General features: G+C 44.5%; 1 protein-coding gene across 1 annotated transcript; it reads left to right on the top strand.

The window, feature by feature from the left end:
* Positions 1-448: 448 nt before the first annotated feature.
* On the top strand, positions 449-2,031 carry LOC119341814 (anthocyanidin 3-O-glucosyltransferase 2-like). Its single transcript, XM_037613669.1, has one exon. The coding sequence runs from the start codon at positions 475-477 to the stop codon at positions 1,921-1,923; it is 1,449 nt and encodes a 482-aa protein (XP_037469566.1). The 5' UTR covers positions 449-474; the 3' UTR covers positions 1,924-2,031.
* The last annotated feature ends 20,252 nt before the right edge of the window (positions 2,032-22,283 follow it).

The following is a 22,283-nucleotide window of genomic DNA, read 5'->3' as shown; positions in this document are numbered from 1 at the left end:
GGAGGGGAAAAGGCGGTCGCCGATGAAGAGGCGGTGGCGTGGCGGGGAAGGGGGGTGGCGAGAGAGAGGCGGGAGATTTTCCTCCGAGGGGTAGCGGCCGAGCAAATTTAGGGGCGGGATGCGCGGCTGAGGGTAAACGATCCTCCGCTAATAGTTATTGAAGATCGGCTAGGTGTAGGTCGGAGAAGTAAAACCAATTTTTTTACTTCTGTGACTCGTTATTGGGATCGGTTAGAAGTGCCCTACGTGCAAATGCCACGTGATCGTCGAGAGAAAAAAGTTATGCCAGGTCCCCCAAATAATTAATCGGGCAGCAATGCCACGTGATCCGTGATGGTTCTACGTGCAAATCACAGGACCATTCGTTTGCTGCTGTACCTACCACCGAACAAGCTGATGCCATTTATATTAGCGAGTCGCTAAGAAAAAGGCAATCGACGAAGAAAGAGTAGCCAGCAGCTCAGACCACTCTCCATGGCAGCAAAACCGACCATCGTGCTACTGCCCGCGTGGGGCGTCGGCCACTTCATGCCCATGATCGAGGCCGGCAAGCGGATGCTCCAATGCTGCAGCAGTGCCCTCTCGCTCACGGTGCTCCTCATGCCGGCGCCGACGGCGCAGGCCGAGTCCGACATCGCCGACCACATACGCCGGGAGGAGGAAGCCGGCGCCACCGACATCCGCTTCCTTCACCTCCCGTCCGTGCCGCTCCCGACCGACCACACGGGCGTCGAGGAGTGGATCTCCCGCATCGTGCAGCTCCACGTGCCCCACATCCGGGCCGCCGTCTCCGGCCTCGCGTGCCCCGTCGCGGCGCTCGTCCTCGACATCTTCTTCACCCCGGCGCTCGACGTGTCCCGCGACCTCGCCGTGCCGGCCTACGTCTACTTCACCTCCGGCGCCGCGATGCTGGCGCTGCTGCTGCGCTCGCCGTCGCTCCAGGACGAGGTGGAGGGGGACTTTGAAGGCCCGGTGGACGTGCCCGGCCTCCCGCCGCTGCCGCCGTCCTTCCTGCCGGAGACCTTGCTGGACAAAAAGAGCCCGACTTACACGTGGTTCCTGTACACGGGGAGGCGCTACATGGAAGCCAAGGGCATCATCGTCAACACGGCGGCTGAGCTCGAGACCGGCGTCCTCGCTGCCATCGCCCAAGGCCGGTGCACCCGCGGCGTCCGCGCTCCGACCGTGTACCCCATCGGCCCGGCGATCTCGCTAATAAGCCCGCCGGCCGAGCAGCCGCACGAGTGCGTGCGGTGGCTCGACTCGCAGCCTCCGAGCTCGGTGCTCTTCCTCTGCTTCGGGAGCAAAGGGATGCTGCCGCCACTGCAGGTGCACGAGATAGCCCACGGCCTGGAGCGCAGCGGCCACCGCTTCCTCTGGGTGCTGCGCGGCCTGCCGCTGGACGCCACGATGGGCGCGAGAGACCCGACGGACGCGAACCTCGCCGAGCTGCTCCCGGAGGGCTTCCTGGACAAGACGAAGGGGAGAGGGCTGGTGTGGCCGACGAGGGCGCCGCAGAAGGAGATACTGGCGCACGCCGCCGTCGGGGGCTTCGTCACGCACTGCGGCTGGAACTCCATCCTCGAGAGCCTCTGGTTTGGCGTGCCCATGCTGCCGTGGCCGCTCGCCGCCGACCAGCACCTCAACGCGTTCGCGGTCGTCCACGGGATGGGCGCCGCCGTGCCGCTGGAGATGGACAGGAAGCGTGGGAACTACGTCCAAGCGGCGCAGCTGGAGCGGGCGGTCAGGTCCCTCATGGGCGGCGGCGACGAGGGGGTTAAGGCGAGGGAGAAGGCCATGGAGATGAAACGCGCCTGCCGCAATGCCGTGGAGCAGAGCGGTTCCTCCTACGCTTCGTTGCAGAGGCTCTCCGAGGAGCTCGTCGGAGGCGCGGTGCTCCTGCCGAAAACAGGCAGCACCTAGACAACGTCTAACGCGGCGTCTCCTGTAGTCCTGTGTAGTGTTTCGTATGGTGTCCGCCGCTGTAACGTTTCTTATGTCCAACTACGTTGTGCTTTGGGAATAAGTTCACTTGGTAAAAACATCAGTTTGGCGCGCGGTTCATGTTGCACATAACTTGTCACCCTCAATAAGTATCCCAAATTTATTTGAAGATATTTTAGGGGAAATTTATTTGAAGATTGGTTGGTTGGTTGGTATGAACCAAAAACTTAAGGGTCATATCCGCGGTCGGACTTAGCAAATTTAACCCCTCAAACCCCACGGGCGCATCCGGACGGGCTATCATATTTCCTTATGGGCATCCACATCTCTCAACTTCGGACTCTCAAATACATGCACGCCGATCATGCAACACAATGTCACACGTAAATAGCAATTGTTGGTATCAAGCATAGATAACGTTTACATAAAATTTATTTTAAGTGTGAAACTCAAGCATTGTCTCCTTCTTGCCATTGTGGGTCCACATGTGCTCTACAAGATCATTGAGTAGTTGCATGTGCACCTGCTCATCTCGAAGATTCTGATGCATCTGTAGAAAGTTCATCAGCAGAGCCGCATCTTGATTTTCCGGGATTTCAACTTGTTCTCCAGGTGCTTCGAAATCATGGATTTGGGCTACACCATCACCCCCATCCTAGACAATCATATTGTGCAGAATAACACAACATGTCATCAGCTGCCACAAAATTTCTGATACCCACATCATTGCAGCGTTCCGCATAATTCCTCAACGAGGCTGAAGCACACCAAATGCCCTCTCCACGTCCTTCCTAGCCGCTTCCTGCATTGTTGCAAAGTGGCTCTGTTTATTGCCACACGACTCGGATATGGTCTTCACAAACGGCTGCGGAGTGCGAGACGGACGACGCGGAGGAGGACGAAGAGAGGATCCGGCTGGTCTTCGGGATGGATTTGGTGCAATTTGGGGTGGGGTCGGGCTGTCTAGTCCGACGTGGCGGGCGCGCCTGGGCGCCCACGTATCAGCCCCATATTTGGGCTGGATATAGGGGGTGCCGGTCAGCCCGGGCGTTTGAGGTCCATTTGAGGGGCTCGTCTGGGTCAACAAATCGTGACTAGGCGGTCCGCCCGGGTGTATGAGTCGGGTTTGAGAGGTCTGGTTGTAGATGAACTTATTCTATTAACTATTTGCAGGTTATCTTCAGGGCCACATCATCTATCCGTATGAACCAAAAGTTTTCTCATAAAACATAAAATATTTAACGGGTATGAAGAATATTATTAAGTATCATGAACCAATGTGACCATCTAGTGTAATCCACATTAGGGGCTAACGCGCGCTTCACCGTACCAGTCTTCACTTGTCGGATTAACGCTTTTATATTTAGTAGATTATTATGATCATTATTTTATCTTAATTTTACTTGTGTTGGCTTGAGTTTTCAATATGCTATGGCGGTATTTTTTACGTTTATATATCGTGTCGGGTTGCGGTTGAACACAATACTTGTTCCAGGAGAAGACTGGAGTTGTTTAGTGCATGTTTGTGGTGTCTTTGCACGCTTCGATCGTTGTGTGAGCCGGTGGTGGTTGTTTGAGCATCTTGCTTCCATTCCACGTTGAAATCATGGAATTGTTGCTATAATGCTCACATGGGCTAGCCCATGAAGCTCTCGCTCACTCGGCTTGACTCCCTGCTCCTCTCGCCTGCTTAGCTTTTTTCGCACGCGGTGGTTGTTTTGAGCCTCTTGCTCACATTCCACGTTGAAGTTGTGGAATTGTTGCTATGATGTTCACATGGGATAGCCCAGCGAATCTCTCGCTCACTTGGCTTGACTCCCTGCTCCTCTCGCTCTCTTAGCTTTTTTTCGCTCGCACCACTGCTAACTCACAAAAATGAACTATCTTTTTTATTTGAAAGTCATGATGTTCCATGATAGACATGACTCTCTAATTACATCACTAAGCCGATTGTATATGATCTCGCAAGGGCGAAGCCATTAAAGTACGCATCCCCACTCAGGTTGCCGCGTACACTCTTGCCACCACCATGCTTCCCCACTCCAGTTATCACAACGATGATTAAGGGGGGTGAACTCCCCGTGGTCACAACATTAAGTTCTAGGGTTCTCCACTAATCTCTATTGCAATGATCAAGGACCAAGGGAGAATAGGTCATGTCACTACCTACCCTCCACAACCACCCTACTCACCAACATAAATCACCTCAAGTCCATAAGTGGCTAATGTTGTGTGGGCGCCCTTCACAACACCATGAGACAATCAACACAATACATATAAAGAGAATAGTGGATCGCTTATTCAACAAAGTACTAATCATACAAGGGTTCATCCAATTCCTCAAGAACTAACACAACTACTCAAACATTACAGAGGGAGGGGGCAAGTTACAAGCCGGCGTGAAGCCGGTGGATGAGAGGGGTGATGTATACTACACAACCTTTCTCCTTGTAGACTCATGTTGGGCCTCCAAGCGCAAAGTTTTGTAGGACAGTAGCAAATTTTCCTGAAGTGGATGACCTAAGGTTTATCAATCCGTGGGAGGCGCATGATGAAGGTGATCTCTCTCAAACAACCCTGCAACCAAATACAAGAAATCTCTTGTGTCCCAAACACACCCAATACAATGGTAAATTGTATAGGTGCACTAGTTCGGTGAAGAGATGGTGATATAAGTGTAGTATGGATGGTAGAAATATATTTTTATAATCTGAATAAATAAAAAGAGCAAGATAACTAGTAACAAAACTGAGCAAAGACGGTATTGCAATGCTTGAAAACAAGCTCTAGGGTTCATACTTTCACTAGTGCAAAATCTCAACAATGAAAACATAATTAGACATATAAATCCTCAACATGCAACAAAGTATCACTTTAAAGTTTCTATCGAAGAGCGTAGGACGAAAACGTGCATCAACCCCTATGCATAGATTACCCCAATGTCACCTCAGGAATCCGCGAATTGAGTGCCAAAACATACATCAAGTGAATCAATATAATACCCCATTGTCACCACGGGTATCCATATGCAAGACATACATCAAGTGTTATCAAATACAATATTCAATCAACATAACCAAACCTCAAAGAGCAAGACTCAATTCATCACAAGAAGCTAGAGAGGGAAGAACACCATAAGATCCAAATATATTAACAAAGCTTGTCGTACATCATGATCGTGTCAAATCAAGAACACGAGAGAGAGAGAGAGAGAGAGAGAGAGAGAGAGAAAGAGATAGATAGATAGAGAGAGAGAGAGATCAAACACATAACTACTAGTACATATCCTCAGCCCCGAGGGTGAACTACTCTCTCCTCATCATGGTGGTCGCCGGGATGATGAAGATGACCTCCGGTGATGATTTCCCGCTCCGGCAGGGTGCTGGAACGGGGTCCCCATTGGTTTTTCTTGGATACAGAGGCTTGCGGCGGCGGAACTTCTCATCTAGGGTTATTTTTCTGGGGTTTTGGTATTTATAGGAATTTTTAGCGTTGGTCTCACATCAAGAGGGTTCCCAATGGACCCACAAGCTCGGAGCTAGCGCCTTGGGGGGTAGGGCATGCCTAGCGAGCTTGTGGCCTCCTCGTCCACTTCTGTCCCAGCTCCGGTGCTCCGGGAGTCTCTTTTGGTCCATAAAAAATCACCGTAAATTTTCAGCCCATTCCGAGAACTTTTATTTCTGCAATAAAATGACGCCGGGTAGTTCTCCTGAAAACAACGTCAGTTCGGGTTAGTTCTAATCAAGTCTGGCATGAATACTTCATAAATTATAGATACATTGGAGACGTACCCGCATCCCCAAGCTTAATTATTGCTCGTCCTCGAGTAGGTAAATGATAAAAGAAATAATTTATGAAGTGTGAATGCTAGCATAGTGCTTAAATTTGATTAATGATAGTTCCAAACACTTTTTCTAGCATCATTATATATTATAAAGAGTAGCTCATCTCATGAAACTTCTCATGATCAAGTAACAAGCTATTCATATGATAAAGCATAGACCATAAACTTTCTTGAAAACTAACAAACTATGTTCTCAGTCATCAAATAATGGCAATTCATCTTATTTTCAGGAAGGGTCTATGTAAGAGCTTTGATTTAGCAAATTCCACATACTCAACTATCATCTAATTTTCCATGATTGCTAACACTCAAAGCATATTTTTAGAACAAATAGCATCCATCGAACACAGAGAAAGATAGGGGCTTAATGTTTCGCCTCCCAACTTATTTATCATATAGATAATTGTCAACAATTATAATTCATGATAAAATATATTTGAATGGCCATATATGCTTGGATCTTTCCCCACCGCATGATACTTGCCAACTAGAAAATAATTGAGATTGAAATAAGAAGGAATACTATTAAGTCTTGCATAAAGTAAATACATAAAGTAAAAGATTGGCCCTTCGCAGAGGGAAGCAGGGATTTGCCGAGGTGCCAGAGCTCGAAGTTTGTAAAATAGAGATGAATATAATTTTGGGAGGTATGCTTTCATTGTCAATGTAGCAACCAAGAGTTTCCAACATCTTCCATGCTAGACACTTTATAAGCGGTTCCCAAACAGAAAGGTAAAGTTTTACTCCCCCTCCACCAACAAACACAAGCCATGGCGAGCCGAATCCTCAAGTGCCCTCCATACCAACAACAATCCGGGGGAGTTTTGTTTCATTATTATATTTTGATTTTGATCATAGGACTTGGCATCCCTGAGCCACTTTCTCATGAATCACAAGAGAATAAACACTCATCATGAGAATAACCCACTTAGCATGGAAGGTGCCGACAGCCCCCTGTCGCATTATGGGCGATCTGGGCATGCAAAACAGATTATTATTTGAAGATTTAGAGTTTAGCACATGCAAATTTACTTTGAACGGTAGGAAAATATCGTATATAGGTAGGTATGGTGGACACTCATGGAAGAAACTTGGTTCAAGGATTTTGGATGCACAAGCAGTATTCCCGCTTAGTATAGAAATTTTGGCTAGCAATAGCTTCTAAACAATAAGCACCACATGTTGGAGGATCCATAACAATATAACTTCTATACAAATATACCTAGACATAACTCATTACGTTGTCTTCCTTGTCCAACTTCAACTAATTTGATCAAGTTTGAAAATAATTAATGGGGCTCACAATCATAGAAGATGTCCAAGATAGTATATTTATATGTGAAATCTCTCTTCCCTCAATATTCTTCCATGAATTGTTCAAGTGACCAATGTTGGCGTTTGCTAACTTTCAATAAATTTTACCACCTATACTTCTTATATGTTAAGACATTAGTCACCATGGGATAAGCATATGAAACATATATAATTTTAGATTTATGATATTCAATTCACTCAACCATTTACTCATAGGATATAAGTGAAGCATGAGAGTAAATGACAAAGTACTCCAAAAAGATATAAGTGAAGATCAATGAGTAGTCAAATAATTAAGTAGCTATGTGAAGACTCTCTCTCATCTAATAATTTTAGATCTTAAATATTTTATTCAAACAACAAGAAAAACAAAAGAAAATGACATTCCAAGGATAGCGCATATCATATGAAGAAGCAAAAACTTAGGCTCAACCAATACTAACCGATGAATGTTGATGAAGAAAGGTGGGATGCCTACCGGGGCATCCCTGATGATGTCTGCTAGGACTACGTCGGTATTTCCCCCAAGACGAGAGGATGATGTAGCACAGCGACGGTAGGTATTTCCCTCAGTTATGAAACCAAGGTATCGAACCGGTAGGAGAACTAAGCAACAAAATGTAAACAGCCCCTGCACACAAATAACAACCACTCGCAACTCGACGTGTTAAAGGAGTTGTCAATCCCTTTCGGGTAACGGCGCCAGAAATTGGCGAAGAGACGGGAGAAAATTGTAATAGATTGAAATAATAGATCACAAATAAAATAAATGAAGCAAAGTATTTTTGTGTTTTTGGTTTAATAGATCTGAATAAAAACGCAAAGGAAAAATAGATCGCAAGGCAAATATATGAGAAAGAAGACCCGGGGGCCATAGGTTTCACTAGTGGCTTCTCTCGAGAAAAATAGCAAACGGCGGGTAAACAAATTACTGTTGGGAAATTGATAGAACTTCAAATAATTATGACGATATCCAGGCAATGATCATTACATAGGCATCACGTCCAAGATTAGTAGACCGACTCCTGCCTGCATCTACTAGTATTACTCCACACATCGACCGCTATCCAGCATGCATCTAGTGTATTAAGTTCATGAAAAAAGGAGTAATGCAATAAGAACGATGATATGATGTATACAAGATCCATTTATCTACTATGGCAGATATTAGATCTCATCTTTTGATCCTTAGTAGCAATGATACATACGTGTCGGTTCCCTTTCTGTCACTGGGATCAAGCACCATAAGATCGAACCCACTACCGGGCACCTCTTCCCATTGCAAGATAAATATATCAAGTTGGCCAAACAAAACCCAAATATTGGAGAAGAAATAGGAGGCTATAAGAGATCACACATATAAGAGATCAAAGAAACTCAAATAACTTTCATGGATATAAAAATATATGACTGATCATAAACTCGAGTTCATCAGATCCCAACAAACACACCGCAAAAGGACTTACATCATATGGATCTCCAAGAGACCGTTGTATTAAGAATCAAAAGAGAGAGAGGAAGCCATCTAGCTACTAACTACGAACCCGTAGGTCTACAAAGAACTACTCACGCATCATCGGAGAGGCACCAATGGAAGTGGTGAACCCCTTCGTGACAGTGTCTAGATTGGATCTGGTGGTTTTGGACTCTGTGGCAGCTGGATGAATATTTCGTCGACTCCCCTAGGGTTTCTGGAATATTGGGGTATTTATAGAGCAAAGAGGTGGTGCGGGAGGCCACCGAGGTGGGCACAACCCACCAGGGCGCGCCTAGGCCTCCTGGCGTGCCCTGGTGTCTTATGCTCACCTTGGCCCCCTCCTCGATACTTCTTTGGCCCACTGGATGTCTTCTGGTCCAAAAAAATGCACACAAAGTTTCACTGCATTTGGACTCCGTTTGGTATTGATTTCCCATGATGTAAAAAACATGCAGAAAACAACAACTGGCACTTGGCACTATGTCAATAGGTTAGTACCAAAAAATGATATAAAATGACTATAAAATGATTATAAAGCATCCAAGATTGATAATAAAACATCATGGAACAATCAAAAATTATAGATACGTTGGAGACATATCAATCCCCAAGCTTAGATGCTTGAGACTTTTTGGAATATTTACTTGGGATGCCTTGGGCATCCCCAAGCTTGAGCTTTTGTGTCTCCTTAATTTCTCTCATATTATGGTTTCACTAATTCTTAAAAACTTCATCCACATAAAACTCACCAAGAACTCATGAGACAAGTTAGTATAAATCAATGCATAACCTTATCATTCTCTACTATAGCAAATCACTAAAATTATAATTTAACATTGCATACTAAATGCCTCTGCAAATTTAATACTCCTATCCTCAAATAGAATAATTAAACAAGCAGAATGTTTTTATGTGTTCTCCATGCCATATATGTGGGAATACGACGTCTTACTCTGACCGGAAAATCCTTCACAGCCGCCTGCTTTATAAGGGTTTCATGCCACACTATAATGTTTGAACCAAGCACGGAGAAAGAGGGGTTATGATGGAAGACAACGAAGAAGAAGAGGACGATCACAACTATGTGCCCCCTGAATACGATGCTGCTGCAACGGGGAAGGTGAAGATTAAGAGGAACCAGACGATGTGCCCAATGTTGATCTTCGCCGGGTCATTGTTGATGCAAAGAGACAGTGCGAAAGTGAAAACAAGAAGCTGAAGTTCGATCGCATGTTAGAGGATCACAAAAGGGGGTTGTACCCCAATTGCGAAGATGGCAACACAAAGCTCGGTACCACACTGGAATTGCTGCAGTGGAAGGCAGAGAATGGTGTACCTGACAAAGGATTTGAGAAGCTACTGAAAACATTGAAGAAGAAGCTTCCAAAGGATAACGAATTGCCCGATACTATGTACGCAACAAAGAAGGTTGTATGCCCTCTAGGATTGGAGGTGCAGAAGATACATGCATGCCCTAATGACTGCATCCTCTATCGTTGTGCGTACGAGGATTTGAACGCATGCCCGGTATGTGGTGCATTGCGGTATAAGATCAGACGAGATGACCCTGGTGATGTTGACGGCGAGCACCCCAGGAAGAGGGTTCCTGTCAAGGTGATGTGGTATGCTCCTATAATACTACGGTTGAAACGTCTCTTCAAAAACAAAGAGCATTCCAAGTTGATGTGATGGCATAGAGAGGACCATAAGAAAGACGGGAAGTTGGGAGCACCCGCGGATGGGTCGCAGTGGAGAAAAATTGAGAGAAAGTACTGGGGGGACTTTTCAGGTGACGCAAGGAATGTTTGATTTGGTTTAAGTGTGGATGACATTAATCTTTTTGGGGAGCAGAGCAGCAATCATAGCACCTGGCCAGTGACTCTATGTATCTATAACCTTCCTCCTTGGCTGTGCATGAAGCGGAAGTTCATTATGATGCCAGTTCTCATCCAAGTCCCTAAGAAACCCGGCAACGACATTGATGTGTACCTAAGGCCATTAGTTGAAGAATTTTTACAGCTGTGGAATGGAAACGGTGTACGTGTGTGGTGAGCACAAACAGCAGGAATTTGACCTGCATGCGTTGTTGTTTGTAACCATCAATTATTTTCCTTTTCTTAGTAACCTTTCAGGTCAGACAAACAAGGGATACCACGCATGCACACACTATTTAGATGACACCAAAAGTATATACCTAGATAAATGCAGGAAGAATGTGTACCTGGGGCATCGTCGATTTCTTCCGACCAGCCATCAATGTCGAAAGAGAGACAAGCATTTCAAAGGCGAGGCAGATCACCGGAAGAAGCCCGCCATCTGTATCGGTGATCACATACTTGCTATTGCCAATGATTTACAAGTAATCTTTGGAAAGGGTCCCGGTGGACTATCTGTTCTGAATGACGCTGAGGGACGCGCACCCATGTGGAAGAAGAAATCTATACTTTGGGACCTACCCTACTGGAAAGACCTAGAGGTCCGCTCTTCAATCGACGTGATGCATGTGACGAAGAATATTTGCGTGAACTTGCTAGGCTTCTTGGGCGTGTATGGGAAGACAAAAGATACACCAGAGGCACGACAGGACCAACAACGTGTGCATGAAAAAGATGGCATGCCTCCAAAGCAGTATGAAGGTCCTGCCAGCTATGCTCTTACCAAAGAAGAGATGGAAATCTTCTTTGAATGCCTGCTCAGTATGATGGCCCCGTCTGGCTTCTCATCGAATATAAAGGGAATAATAAATATGCTAGAGAAATAGTTCCAGAACCTAAAGTCTCATGACTGCCACGTGATAATGACGCAACTGCTTTCGGTTGCATTGAGGGGGCTTCTACTGAAAAATGTTCGATTAGCCATTGTGAAGGTGCATTCCTTAATGCAATCTCTCAGAAGGTGATCGATCCAGAAATCCTACCAAGGTTAAGGAGTGATGTGGTGCAATGTCTTGTTAGTTTCGAGCTGGTGTTCCCACCATCCTTCTTCAATATCATGAGGCACGTCCTAGTTCATCTAGTTGACGAGATTGTCATTATGGACCCTGTATTTCTACACAATATGTTCCCCCTTGAGAAGTTCATGGGAGTCCTAAAGAAATATGTCCGTAACCGTGCTAGGCCAGAAGGAAGCATCTCCATGGGCCATCAAACAAAGGATGTCATTGGGTTTTGTGTTGAGTTCATTCCTGACCTTAAGAAGATTGCTCTCCCTCAATCAAGGTATGTGGGGAGACTGACTAGAAAAGGCACCCTAGGAGGGGACTCAATAATATGTAGGGACGGGCATTCTTGGTCTCAAGCACACTACACAGTTCTATAGAATTCTACCTTGGTGACCCCATATGTCGATGAACACAAGAACATTCTGTGCTCCAAACACCCGGAGCAGTGTGACGACCGGATTACATGTGAACACATCAGGACTTTCTGCAGTTAGTTGCAAACACGTCTCAGGGGTCACAACACTGTTTCCTATGAGTTGTACTCGTTGACCAGGGGACCATCTTCAACTGTATTGACTTACAAAGGGCACGAGATAAATGTGAATACATTTTACACGATTGCCCAAGATCAAAAGAGCACCAACCAAAATAGTGGTGTCCGCTTTGATGCAGCAACCAAGAGGGGAAAGGACACATATTATGGTTACATAGTGGACATATGGGAACTTGACTATGGACATGATTTTAAGGTCCCTTTCTTTCAGTGCAAATGGGTCAATCTGTCAGGAGGCGAGGTACAGGTAGACCCACAGTATGGAATGACAACAGTGGATCTGAACAATCTTGGGTACACAGACAAACCATTCGTCCTAGCCAATGATGTGGCGCATGTTTTATATGTGAAGGACATGTCTACCCAACCGAGAAAATGAAAAGATAAGGAAGCGAATACATCATACGATGAGCCAAACCGCCACATAGTTCTTTCAGGAAAAAGAGACATCATGGGATTGGAGGGCAAGACAAACATGTCTGAATATTATGAAAAGTTTCATGAAATTCCTTCCTTGAAAGTCAAGGCTGGCCCAAGCACCCTGTTAAACGATGAAGATAATCCATGGTTACGGCGCAATAAGGAAAGGACACAAGCGAAGAAAAAGTGAAGACTTTCTCTCCACAACTATTATGATGATGCCTTTGATCTAGAATATACTGCAGTTACATGTGAAGAAATGAAATGCCTTTTGTAATAGATGAGTTTCCGTATGAAACCCTGATACTTCGAAAGAGATTGTCCGTTTTGTACACGAAGTGCATCTAGTTTTTGCAGCAACCCTCTCAAATCTTTAGCACATGCTATGTGGGTGAAATGATGATACGATGCCAACTTTCAACCTTTTCATAGTTCATTTGTAGTGCTTTTCAATTTCAGGGTAATTTTTAGCTTAAAAAATCATTAAATGCATGAAAAATACCATATGAAGTCACAAAGGGTTGAAATATGATGATGTTGCTTTGAATGGTTCATTTTAAACACACAAAAAGTCTGGAGTTCAAATAAGTTCAAAAAAATGAAATGCCTTTGTAACAGATGAGTTTTCGTCCGAAACCCAGATACTTCAAAAGAGATTGTCCGTTTTGTACATGAAGTGCATCCGGTTTTTGTCGTAACCCTCTCAACTTACCCTGCGCTTGGGTGGAATGATGTGCCACCGCCGCCGCCCCCTGTGGATGTGAATCAGGGCGGAGGATGGGGTTGGGATGACTATGCGCAAGCTCTAGCAGATGATGCAGCAAATGCAGAAGTCCCTGATCAGGAGTCCATTGTCATAAACCAGCAAGATTTTTCAGGCTCTGTTAATCAGTCTGACAGTTCTATTCCGCCTGCTCCGCCTGAGATCGTGCATTTGGATGCTGTTGAAGTTGAGGATCATCCACCTGCTGTGGTTGCCGAGCCTGATCAGTTGCACCCGGTGATTGCTCCGTTGGATGCTGGGGATTGATGCTGGATTTGGAGGTTGCTCCTGGTGATGACTTACAGCCCCCTGAAGCTTTTTTGGGTAATGACATTCAGAATGCTGCTATGCCTGCTGACCCTGATGCTTGGGCCATAGTGCCATATCAGTAGCCTATAGTGTCCCGGCAGGATCTTTTTGTTGGTCGTCTGAATGTGGTGTACGGCCCTCCTTTGCCGCCGGAGATGGCATGGAAAAGGACCTTTGATACCCTTTTGGGTCGTTGCTCTACTATGCATGTTCCAAAGCAAGTTTTTCAGGCTTCGTTTCAGCCTCTGATTCTTTCCAAGAGATCTTGGTCGTTGGCGTTTGAGAAGGTTAGCTGGGTTTCTGAATTAATACCTGCTGATTCTGCTGGCTTTGTTGTCCCACTGTCTGTTGCTTCGCCCCTCAGTGGGCCTGCTTGTGCTTTGTTAGCTGACAGTTCTCAGGAGTTGGAGCCAGGCTTTGGACTGCAGCCTGTTACTGCTGCTGAAGAGCAGTTCTCTTTCTCTGCTCCTGCCCCAAAGACGAAGCGAGTGACCAAACGTGATCGTGCTCCCGTTGTTGACTCTGACCTGCGCCGTTGCACTCGTAGCTCTATAAAGAGGGATGGTTTTAAGCCTGTGCTGCAAGCCCTGCCAATGACGGAGCCCAAGAAGAAGAAGCCTCGCCCAAAACCCTTTGCGGAGGATGATCATGTTCCAAGATCGACTCCAGTGCCTCCCCCAACACCAATTATCCACATTCAGCAAATTGGAGCCGACTTGGGTATTGCGGCTGACAAGCTTACTGCGGATGCGCTTATGGTGGATCCATCCTCTGCTAAGGGCAATTCGTCTGATGTATAGTCTGGGCTATGATTGCGGGGTGTGGTCGACCCATAACCAGACTATCTTTCGTAGGTTGTTTTAAGTCTCTTTTGTTGGGGAGTTGTTGATGATCGTTGTCAACGCATGTGTCCTTTGTTTGGCTATGTAGTTGGTTTGAATTGTGGTCTGTGCTCCCTGCTACGCAGGCATGCTCCTAAAATCTGTAAACAATATATTTTATGGATCCTCGATCTACTAGAAGTTGGCGTGTAATGTGTTAGAATGTTAGAGGTCTTAATTCTGATGATCGCCAACGTGCTGTTTGTAATAAGGTGGAGGAAAGCATGGCGTCTGTGGTATGTCTACAAGAAACGAAAATGGAGTGTATTGATTCCATGACTGTACGGAATTTTTGCCCAAGTTGTTTTGACTCGTTCGTTTTCAGTCCTTCGGTTGGGGCCTCAGGTGGCATTGTTGTGCTGTGGAACTCCTCTGTTCTCTCTGGTCGGTTAATGGAGGCGAAGCATTTTGGTATTATTGTCCAATTCACTTCCAAACATAATAATGAAGTTTGGACGTTGGTCAATGTCTATGGGCCATGCAGAGGCCAAGCTAGAGATGATTTTGTGGACTGGCTCTACCATCTTTCCATACCTGACTCTGCTAATTGGCTGGTACTGGGGGATTTTAATTTTATTAGATCAACTGAGAACAGAAATCTACCTGGGGGTGATGCTAATGATATTTTTATCTTTAATGAGATTATCGGGCATCTTGGTCTGCTCGAATTACCTATTAAGGGTAGATCTTTCACTTGGTCAAATATGCAAGATAATCCTCTCCTTAAGCAGCTAGACTGGTTTTTTACTTCTGCGAATTGGATCTCCTGTTACCCTTCCAGTCAGGTGTTACCACTTGCAAGGACTGCTTCAGATCATGTGCCTTGTGTGGTGGCAATCAACACCTCCATTCCCAAATGCAATATCTTTCGTTTTGAGATCTATTGGGTGGAGTTGCAGGGTTTTATTGATTGTGTAGCTGCCTCTTGGTCTTCTACTATAAACAAAGCACACATTACTGTTGTTATTGCTGCTAAGTTCAAATCCTTGAGGAGAGATCTCAAGAGTTGGCATATGAATGTCTCCAAAATGAAGGTATTAATTGCTAAATGCAACAGAGTGGTTCTCATTTTGGATAGTTTGGAGGAGTTGAGGCCCCTATTCAGGCATGAATTCAACTTCAGAAATCTAGTTAAGTTGCATCTGGAGCATCTCCTACACCTGCAGTATCTATATTGGAGGAAAAGGTGTACTATTCGATCCATTAAAGTGGGGGAGGAAAACACTAAATTTTTCCATGCCATGGCTTCTGAAAGATATAGGCATAACTCCATTTCTTCTTTAAGGCTGGAGGATGGCTCTGTGGTGACTGACTATGAACAAATGGCTGATGCTCTATGGCTTAATTTCAAGAACAGAATGGGCACTAGTCATGGGATTGAAATGTGTTTTGATCTCTCTTCTATTTTGGATAGAGTGGAGGGTTTGGATTCCTTGACTAAAGTGTTCTCCAAGGAGGAGATGGATAACACTGTTAAGAACATGCCTATTGATAAGTCACCTGGCCCTGATGGATTTAATGGCTTGTTTTTCAAAAAGTGTTGGCATATAATCAGCAAGGATTTCTATGCTTTGGCTGGTGCTTTTCATGAGGGGACTGCTAATCTTGAGAATATCAACTATTCATACATCACTCTGGTACCAAAGAAGAGGTCTCCTGAATTTGTCAATGACTTTAGACCTATCTCTCTTACTGGTATGGGGGTTAAGTTCCTTTCAAAAATGGCTGCAAATAGGCTTCAGTTGGATATCATGAGATGTTTGCATAAAAACCAATATGGTTTTATCAAGTCAAGAACAATCCAGGACTGTGTGGCTTGGACACTTGAATACTTGCATCAATGTCACCAGTCCAAAAGGCCTATTGTCATACTAAAGCTAGACTTTGAGAAAGCTATTGATTCAATTGAGCATGAGGCTATATTTCAGATTCTGAGACACAAAGGTTTCAATGACAAATGGATTTCCTGGGTTAAGCAGTTCCTTGCTTCTGGTACTTCTTCTGTTTTGCTTAATGGGGTACCTGGTAAGCAATTTACCTGCAAGAAAGGTGTTAGGCAGGGTGACCCTCTCTCTCCACTCCTGTTTGCAATTGCTGCTGATTTGTTGCAATCAATGGTTAATGATATGTTTCACAAGGGACTTTTGGAGCTTCCAATTCCCTGTCATGACAGGGACTACCCCATTATTCAATATGCTGATGACACATTAATTATTTTGCCTGCTAAGGAACCACAATTGCTTGCTCTGAAGGGGATGTTACTCCTATTCTCCAAGTCCACTGGGCTGCATGTCAACTATCATAAGTCTTCTATGCTTCCTATTAATGTTGATTCAGTGGAGATAGCTAGGCTGGCTTCAGTCTTTGGTTGTGTGGTTGGCTCTCTGCCTTTTACCTATCTTGGGCTACCTGTGGGAATCAACAAACCCAAGATTCTGGATTTAATGCCTTTGGTGGATAGTATGGAGAGGAAACTTTCTGTAAGCTCCTCCTTCCTTGCTCATGGAGGAAGGCTACAGTACTTGATATCTGCTCTCTCTTCAGTTCCTATTTTTTTCCTCTGCAGTTTGGACCTGCCTCCTGGTATTTTAAAGCAACTAGAGAGAATACAGAGGCAGTGCCTTTGGAGAAAGTATGGACAGGAGTCTGGTCAGTCTTTGGCTGCTTGGAGCTTGGTCTGCAGACCAAAGAATAAAGGTGGGCTGGGTATTTTGAATTTGGGGCTACAGAATGAAGCCCTTCTTCTCAAACATGTTAGTAAGTTCTACCATAAAGTTGATGTTCCCTGGGTGCATTTGATTTGGAACACTTACTATCATGGTAGAGTCCCCCATGCTACAACCTTTTGTGGTTCCTTCTGGTGGAGGGATATTTGCAAGTTAATGGATAAATTCAGGATGGTCTGTACTGTGCATGTTCATAGGGGTGACACAGTTCTATTTTGGTCTGATTCTTGGTCTTTGGGAGATTCCAGTATACCACTTGATCAAAGATTTGTAAGACTTTTCTCCTTTGTCATTGACCCTCTTATTTCTGCTGCTGAGGTTTTTGACATGTCTGAGCTAACTCCTCTATTTCACTTACCACTCTCTGAGAGAGCTTTTGGTGAGTTGCAGTCATTGCAATCCTTGCTTGGAAATTCAAATGTAAATCACCAGCTGAATGATGTTTGGGTTTGGAAAGAGGATGGAAAGGATTACTCTGCCAAGAAATATTATACCTTCTTGCACAAGCACATTGTGTCAAACCCAATATTGTCCTGGATTTGGGCTAGTTGTTGCACATTGAGGATTAAGTTCTTTGCTTGGTTGTTGATCATGGATCGGTTGAACACACAAGATATGCTGGAGAGAAGGCACTGGAATGTCTCTGACTCAAATTTGTGTGTGTTGTGTCCCACGCACACCAAGGAGGACAGGGATCATCTATTATTCCAGTGTAACTTTAGTTGCAGGGTCTGGAACTACCTTCAAATCAGCTGGCCTGCTGGAGATGATATTACTGCCATTGCTTTCCATGCTAGAAGGGATTTTGCAAGGCCTTTCTTCTCTGAAGTTGTTTTTCTAGCTTGCTGGAATATTTGGAATGTTAGGAATGACAGGGTCTTCAGGAATATCAAACCATCTTTTCGTAGGTGGAGAGCTTCTTTTATTTTGGACGTTTCTCTTTTAGTTCATAGGATTAAACCTAAATTCAAAGATGATCTGATTAGATGGATCTCTTTTTTACCTCCTTGAGGTTAGCTTTTTCAACTTGCCTTTTCTCTTTTAGGGTCCCCCTAACCTTGTAAATTACTGCACATATGTATTTTTGTTTGGAGTAATAAAATTGCTGTGGGGCCAATGCCCTACAGTTTCAGGTCAAAAAAAACTTCTTATAAGATGCTATGTGGGTGAAATGATGATACCATGCCAACTTTCAACCTTTTTAGGGTTCATTTGTAGTGCTTTTCAATTTCAGGGTCATTTAGCTTTAAAAAATCAGTAAATGCATGAAAAATACCAAATGGAGTCAGAAAGGATTGAAAATTGATGGTGTGGCTTTGAATGGTGCATTTTGAACACAAAAAAAGTCTGGAGTTCAAATAAGTTCAAAAAATGAAATCCCTTTTGTAACAGATGAATTTTCGTCCGAAACCCTGATACTTCGAAAGAGATTGTCCATTTTGTACACGAAGTGCATCCAGTTTTTTCGCTCTCAACTTTTTAGCACATGCTATGTGGGTGAAATGATGATACCATGCCAACTTTCAACCTTTTCAGAGTTCATTTGTTGTGCTTTTCAATTTCAGGGTCATTTAGCTCAAAGAATGAACTAATAGCAAAAAGAATGAACTAATAGCAAAAAGAATGAATTAAAAATAATCAATTAAAATATTCTATTATAATCAACTAAAACAAAACTATGTTATTCCTTAATAGCAGAAAGAATCAACTAAAACGCTTTTATAAAACTCTAATAGCAAAAGGAATCAACTAAAAAGCTTTTATAAACCTCTAGTATTTTTTAAACTAAAATTATATAAAATTTATGCAACATGAATTATCAAAGTATTTTCTGTTCAAAACATTAAAAGAAAAAAGAATTTTCATAAAAAAAATTTGTTAGAAACTTTAATAGCAAACTAAAATAACAAAATATGTTTTTGATTAAAACAGATATTTAAAATAACCTAAAAATTACCAAATTGAATATAATGATAAAATAGAATAATATTAAATATCAGGAAAAAGAATCACTCAAAAATCTATTTTTATAGTAAAGTTATTCACAAACTAGTGATTCACATAAATTTCAAAAAAAATCAAATTTAAACTATTCAAATTTGAAAACTAATGGCACTAACAGAAAGTTTATAACTTTTGTGACCTAACAGCAAAAAGAATCACTGAAAAAATGTGTAGAAACAAAAGAAAATAAATAAAGCAAAAAACTAAAAAAAATGCCACCTACTCGGCCACCACGGCCTGAATACGACTAGAAACTCGACCATGGGCCAGGATTCAGGCTCGCAGAAGGCCCAGTAGGCCCACAGGCAGATACAGTGTGTTTAGGCCCGTAAGCCTGCATTTGAGAGGAGCTCGAGAGGGCAGCGGCAGTGGGGCTTATAAACCACTCTGAGCCCCTCTCAACTAGCGAGGTGGGACTAAACTTTTGGCAGCGAGCAGCACTGCCCCAACGCCCCTGCCCTGCCCCAACACGCCGCCTCGTGCCCCTGCCCCACCGCCACCCCGTGCCCCTGGCCTGCCCCGACCACGCCGCACCTCTCCTTCCTGTTCGGTCCGGCCGGCCTCCTCCTCTCCGTCCTTTTTTCATATATATATATATATATATGATGTTTTTTTATTCATAGAATATTTTTTGTTCATGAGGGGGGGGGGGTCGATATACCCCCTCCCCGATAACTTCGACATGAGGGGGGGGTCGATATATACCCCCTCCCCGGTAACTTTGACATGAGGAGGGTCGATATACCCCATCCCCGATAACATTTTTTTCTAAGTTACTAAGGTAAAATGTTCACCCCCCCTCGATATACCGAGCGACCAACTCTCGAGGCCACCCAAACCCTAGAAAAAAGCGTTGGACAATGAAAACCTGCAGCGAGTCTGGGAAGGATGTTTTGACGATGAGAATTAAAGAGGAGCACGACCTCGGTGGAACTGGTCTGTTCTTTGTTGAATTTGACGAGTTATTCCAGTTATACAATCAAAAGGCCCTCGACAAAACACTCGTGACTTGCTACTATCTATAAGTACTACTTCTGTAATTAAGTCTCTATATATTGCTCAGCTCTTTCATTGCATTTGTATATATAATTATCCTCACTATATTATGCAGATTGAAGATCGTCGAATGTAGAAAAGCACAAATCTATGACATTGGATTCATTAACCCAAATATCATACATGAATGGACGGTTCAAAAGAATGTCACAGAAACCAAGGACAACTTGCTAATATCGTTGCTCAAAAATCAAAACAAAGATAAAATACTCTTTCCTTACAACTTAAAGTGAGTGTTACTGTTGAAAGGATCGATATAGTTGACTAGAGGGGGGGGTGAATAGGCAGCTAACACTTTTTAAACTTTTCTTTACCAATTTAAACTTTGCATCAAAGTAGGTTGTCTCGATATGCAACTAGGTGCACAATCTATATGATGCAATAACAACTAGCACATAAGCAAGCAAGGGATACAACACAAATAAGCTTGCACAAGTAAAGGCACGAGATAACCAAGAGTGGAGCCGGTGGAGACGAGGATGTGTTATCGAAGTTCCTTCCTTTTGAGGGGAAGTACGTCTCCGTTAGAGTGGTGTGGAGGCACAATGCTCCCCAAGAAGCCACTAGGGCCACTGAGGGAGTCCCGGACTAGGGGGTGTCCGGATAGCCGAACTATCATCATCGGCCGGACTCCAAGACTATGAAGATACATGATTGAAGACTTCGTCCCGTGTCCGGATGGGACTTTCCTTGGCGTGGAAGGCAAGCTTGGCGATACGGATATGTAGATCTCCTACCATTGTAACCGACTTTGTGTAACCCTAGCCCTCTCTGGTGTCTATATAAACCGGATGGCTTTAGTCCGTAGGACGAACAACAATCATACCATAGGCTAGCTTCTAGGGTTTAGCCTCCTTGATCTCGTGGTAGATCTACTCTTGTAACACACATCATCAATATTAATCAAGCAGGACGTAGGGTTTTACCTCCATCAAGAGGGCCCGAACCTGGGTAAAACATCGTGTCCCTCGTCTCCTGTTACCATCCGCCTAGACGCACAGTTCGGGACCCCCTACCCGAGATCCGCCGGTTTTGACACCGACATTGGTGCTTTCATTGAGAGTTCCTCTGTGCCGTCACCATCAGGAAGGATGCCTTTTCCCGTCTTCAAAGACGGCACCGTCGTCAAGGGAGCTTTGGCCACCGGCTAGACTATCCGGCTAGGCGGTTTTCTTATGACCGCCTGTTCGGCCACCGCTCCGACAATGACCTCTCAGGTCATTAAAAGCGATGTTCTCGTCAGCTCGGGATTGGCCGAGCAGCTAGATCCGATTGAGCTCTCCTCCGTAAACGAGCTCTTGGATCGCATCACCGCCCTGGGAGTCACTACCGACTATGATCAGATTGGGCTTAAAACCGATCTGAGAGAGATTAACTCTCCCCAAGTTACGCACCACGTTGTCGTGGTAGAGGAACAATGCGGCGACTCTTCTTCTATGTTAAAAACCAACTATGTCCGAATTCCCGATCCCTCCATGCCGGATTCCCGCGGAGGGACAGACGCTAATCAAATACTGAACCTAAAGTCAGGCATCGGACCAGATTCGTTGGAAAGCGTCCAGCAAACCAAGCTTCCGAATCCGGAAGCTTCTTGGTCTTGGAGCCTCAGATTGGGCGGGGTTCCGAACTTGATTCCACCCACCCACCCAAACATAAGCGATCTATCTCAAATACGGCAAGAGCCTGATGAAACAGTACATCGTTACTGGGCCAGGTTCCTCCTGGTTATGAACAGGATAAAGGACTGCCATGAAGAAAGCACGATTTCAATTTTCTGCAACAATTGCACAGACAAGGGAATCATAAACGCCATCAGTCATCGTGAAGTTACACGCTTCGCCGACCTAGCGATCATTGTACAAAAATACTGTGTGATGGAGAGTGCCTGGAAAACCGAAACTAGGTTTTGGGACAATCCGACCCTGAATACAACCCAAGTCCGACATAAAAGAGTGTGTCATACTCAAGCACCTAGGTTAAAAACCAAAAAGCAAAAACCCCTTAAAGGGTACGGAACCGTACTGGAGGGATGGCCTAACGGACCCTACAAA

Source organism: Triticum dicoccoides, chromosome 7B, assembly GCF_002162155.2.
Source record: "Triticum dicoccoides isolate Atlit2015 ecotype Zavitan chromosome 7B, WEW_v2.0, whole genome shotgun sequence".
Classification (NCBI taxonomy): Eukaryota; Viridiplantae; Streptophyta; class Magnoliopsida; order Poales; family Poaceae; genus Triticum; species Triticum dicoccoides.
Note: the sequence above shows the minus strand (reverse complement) of the source record. Positions and strands in the feature narration are given on the sequence as shown.

What these genes read in the sequence shown, in the direction of transcription:
- LOC119341814 (XM_037613669.1), top strand. Translation starts at nt 475, where the DNA reads ATGGCAGCAAAACCGACCATCGTGCTACTGCCCGCGTGGGGCGTCGGC.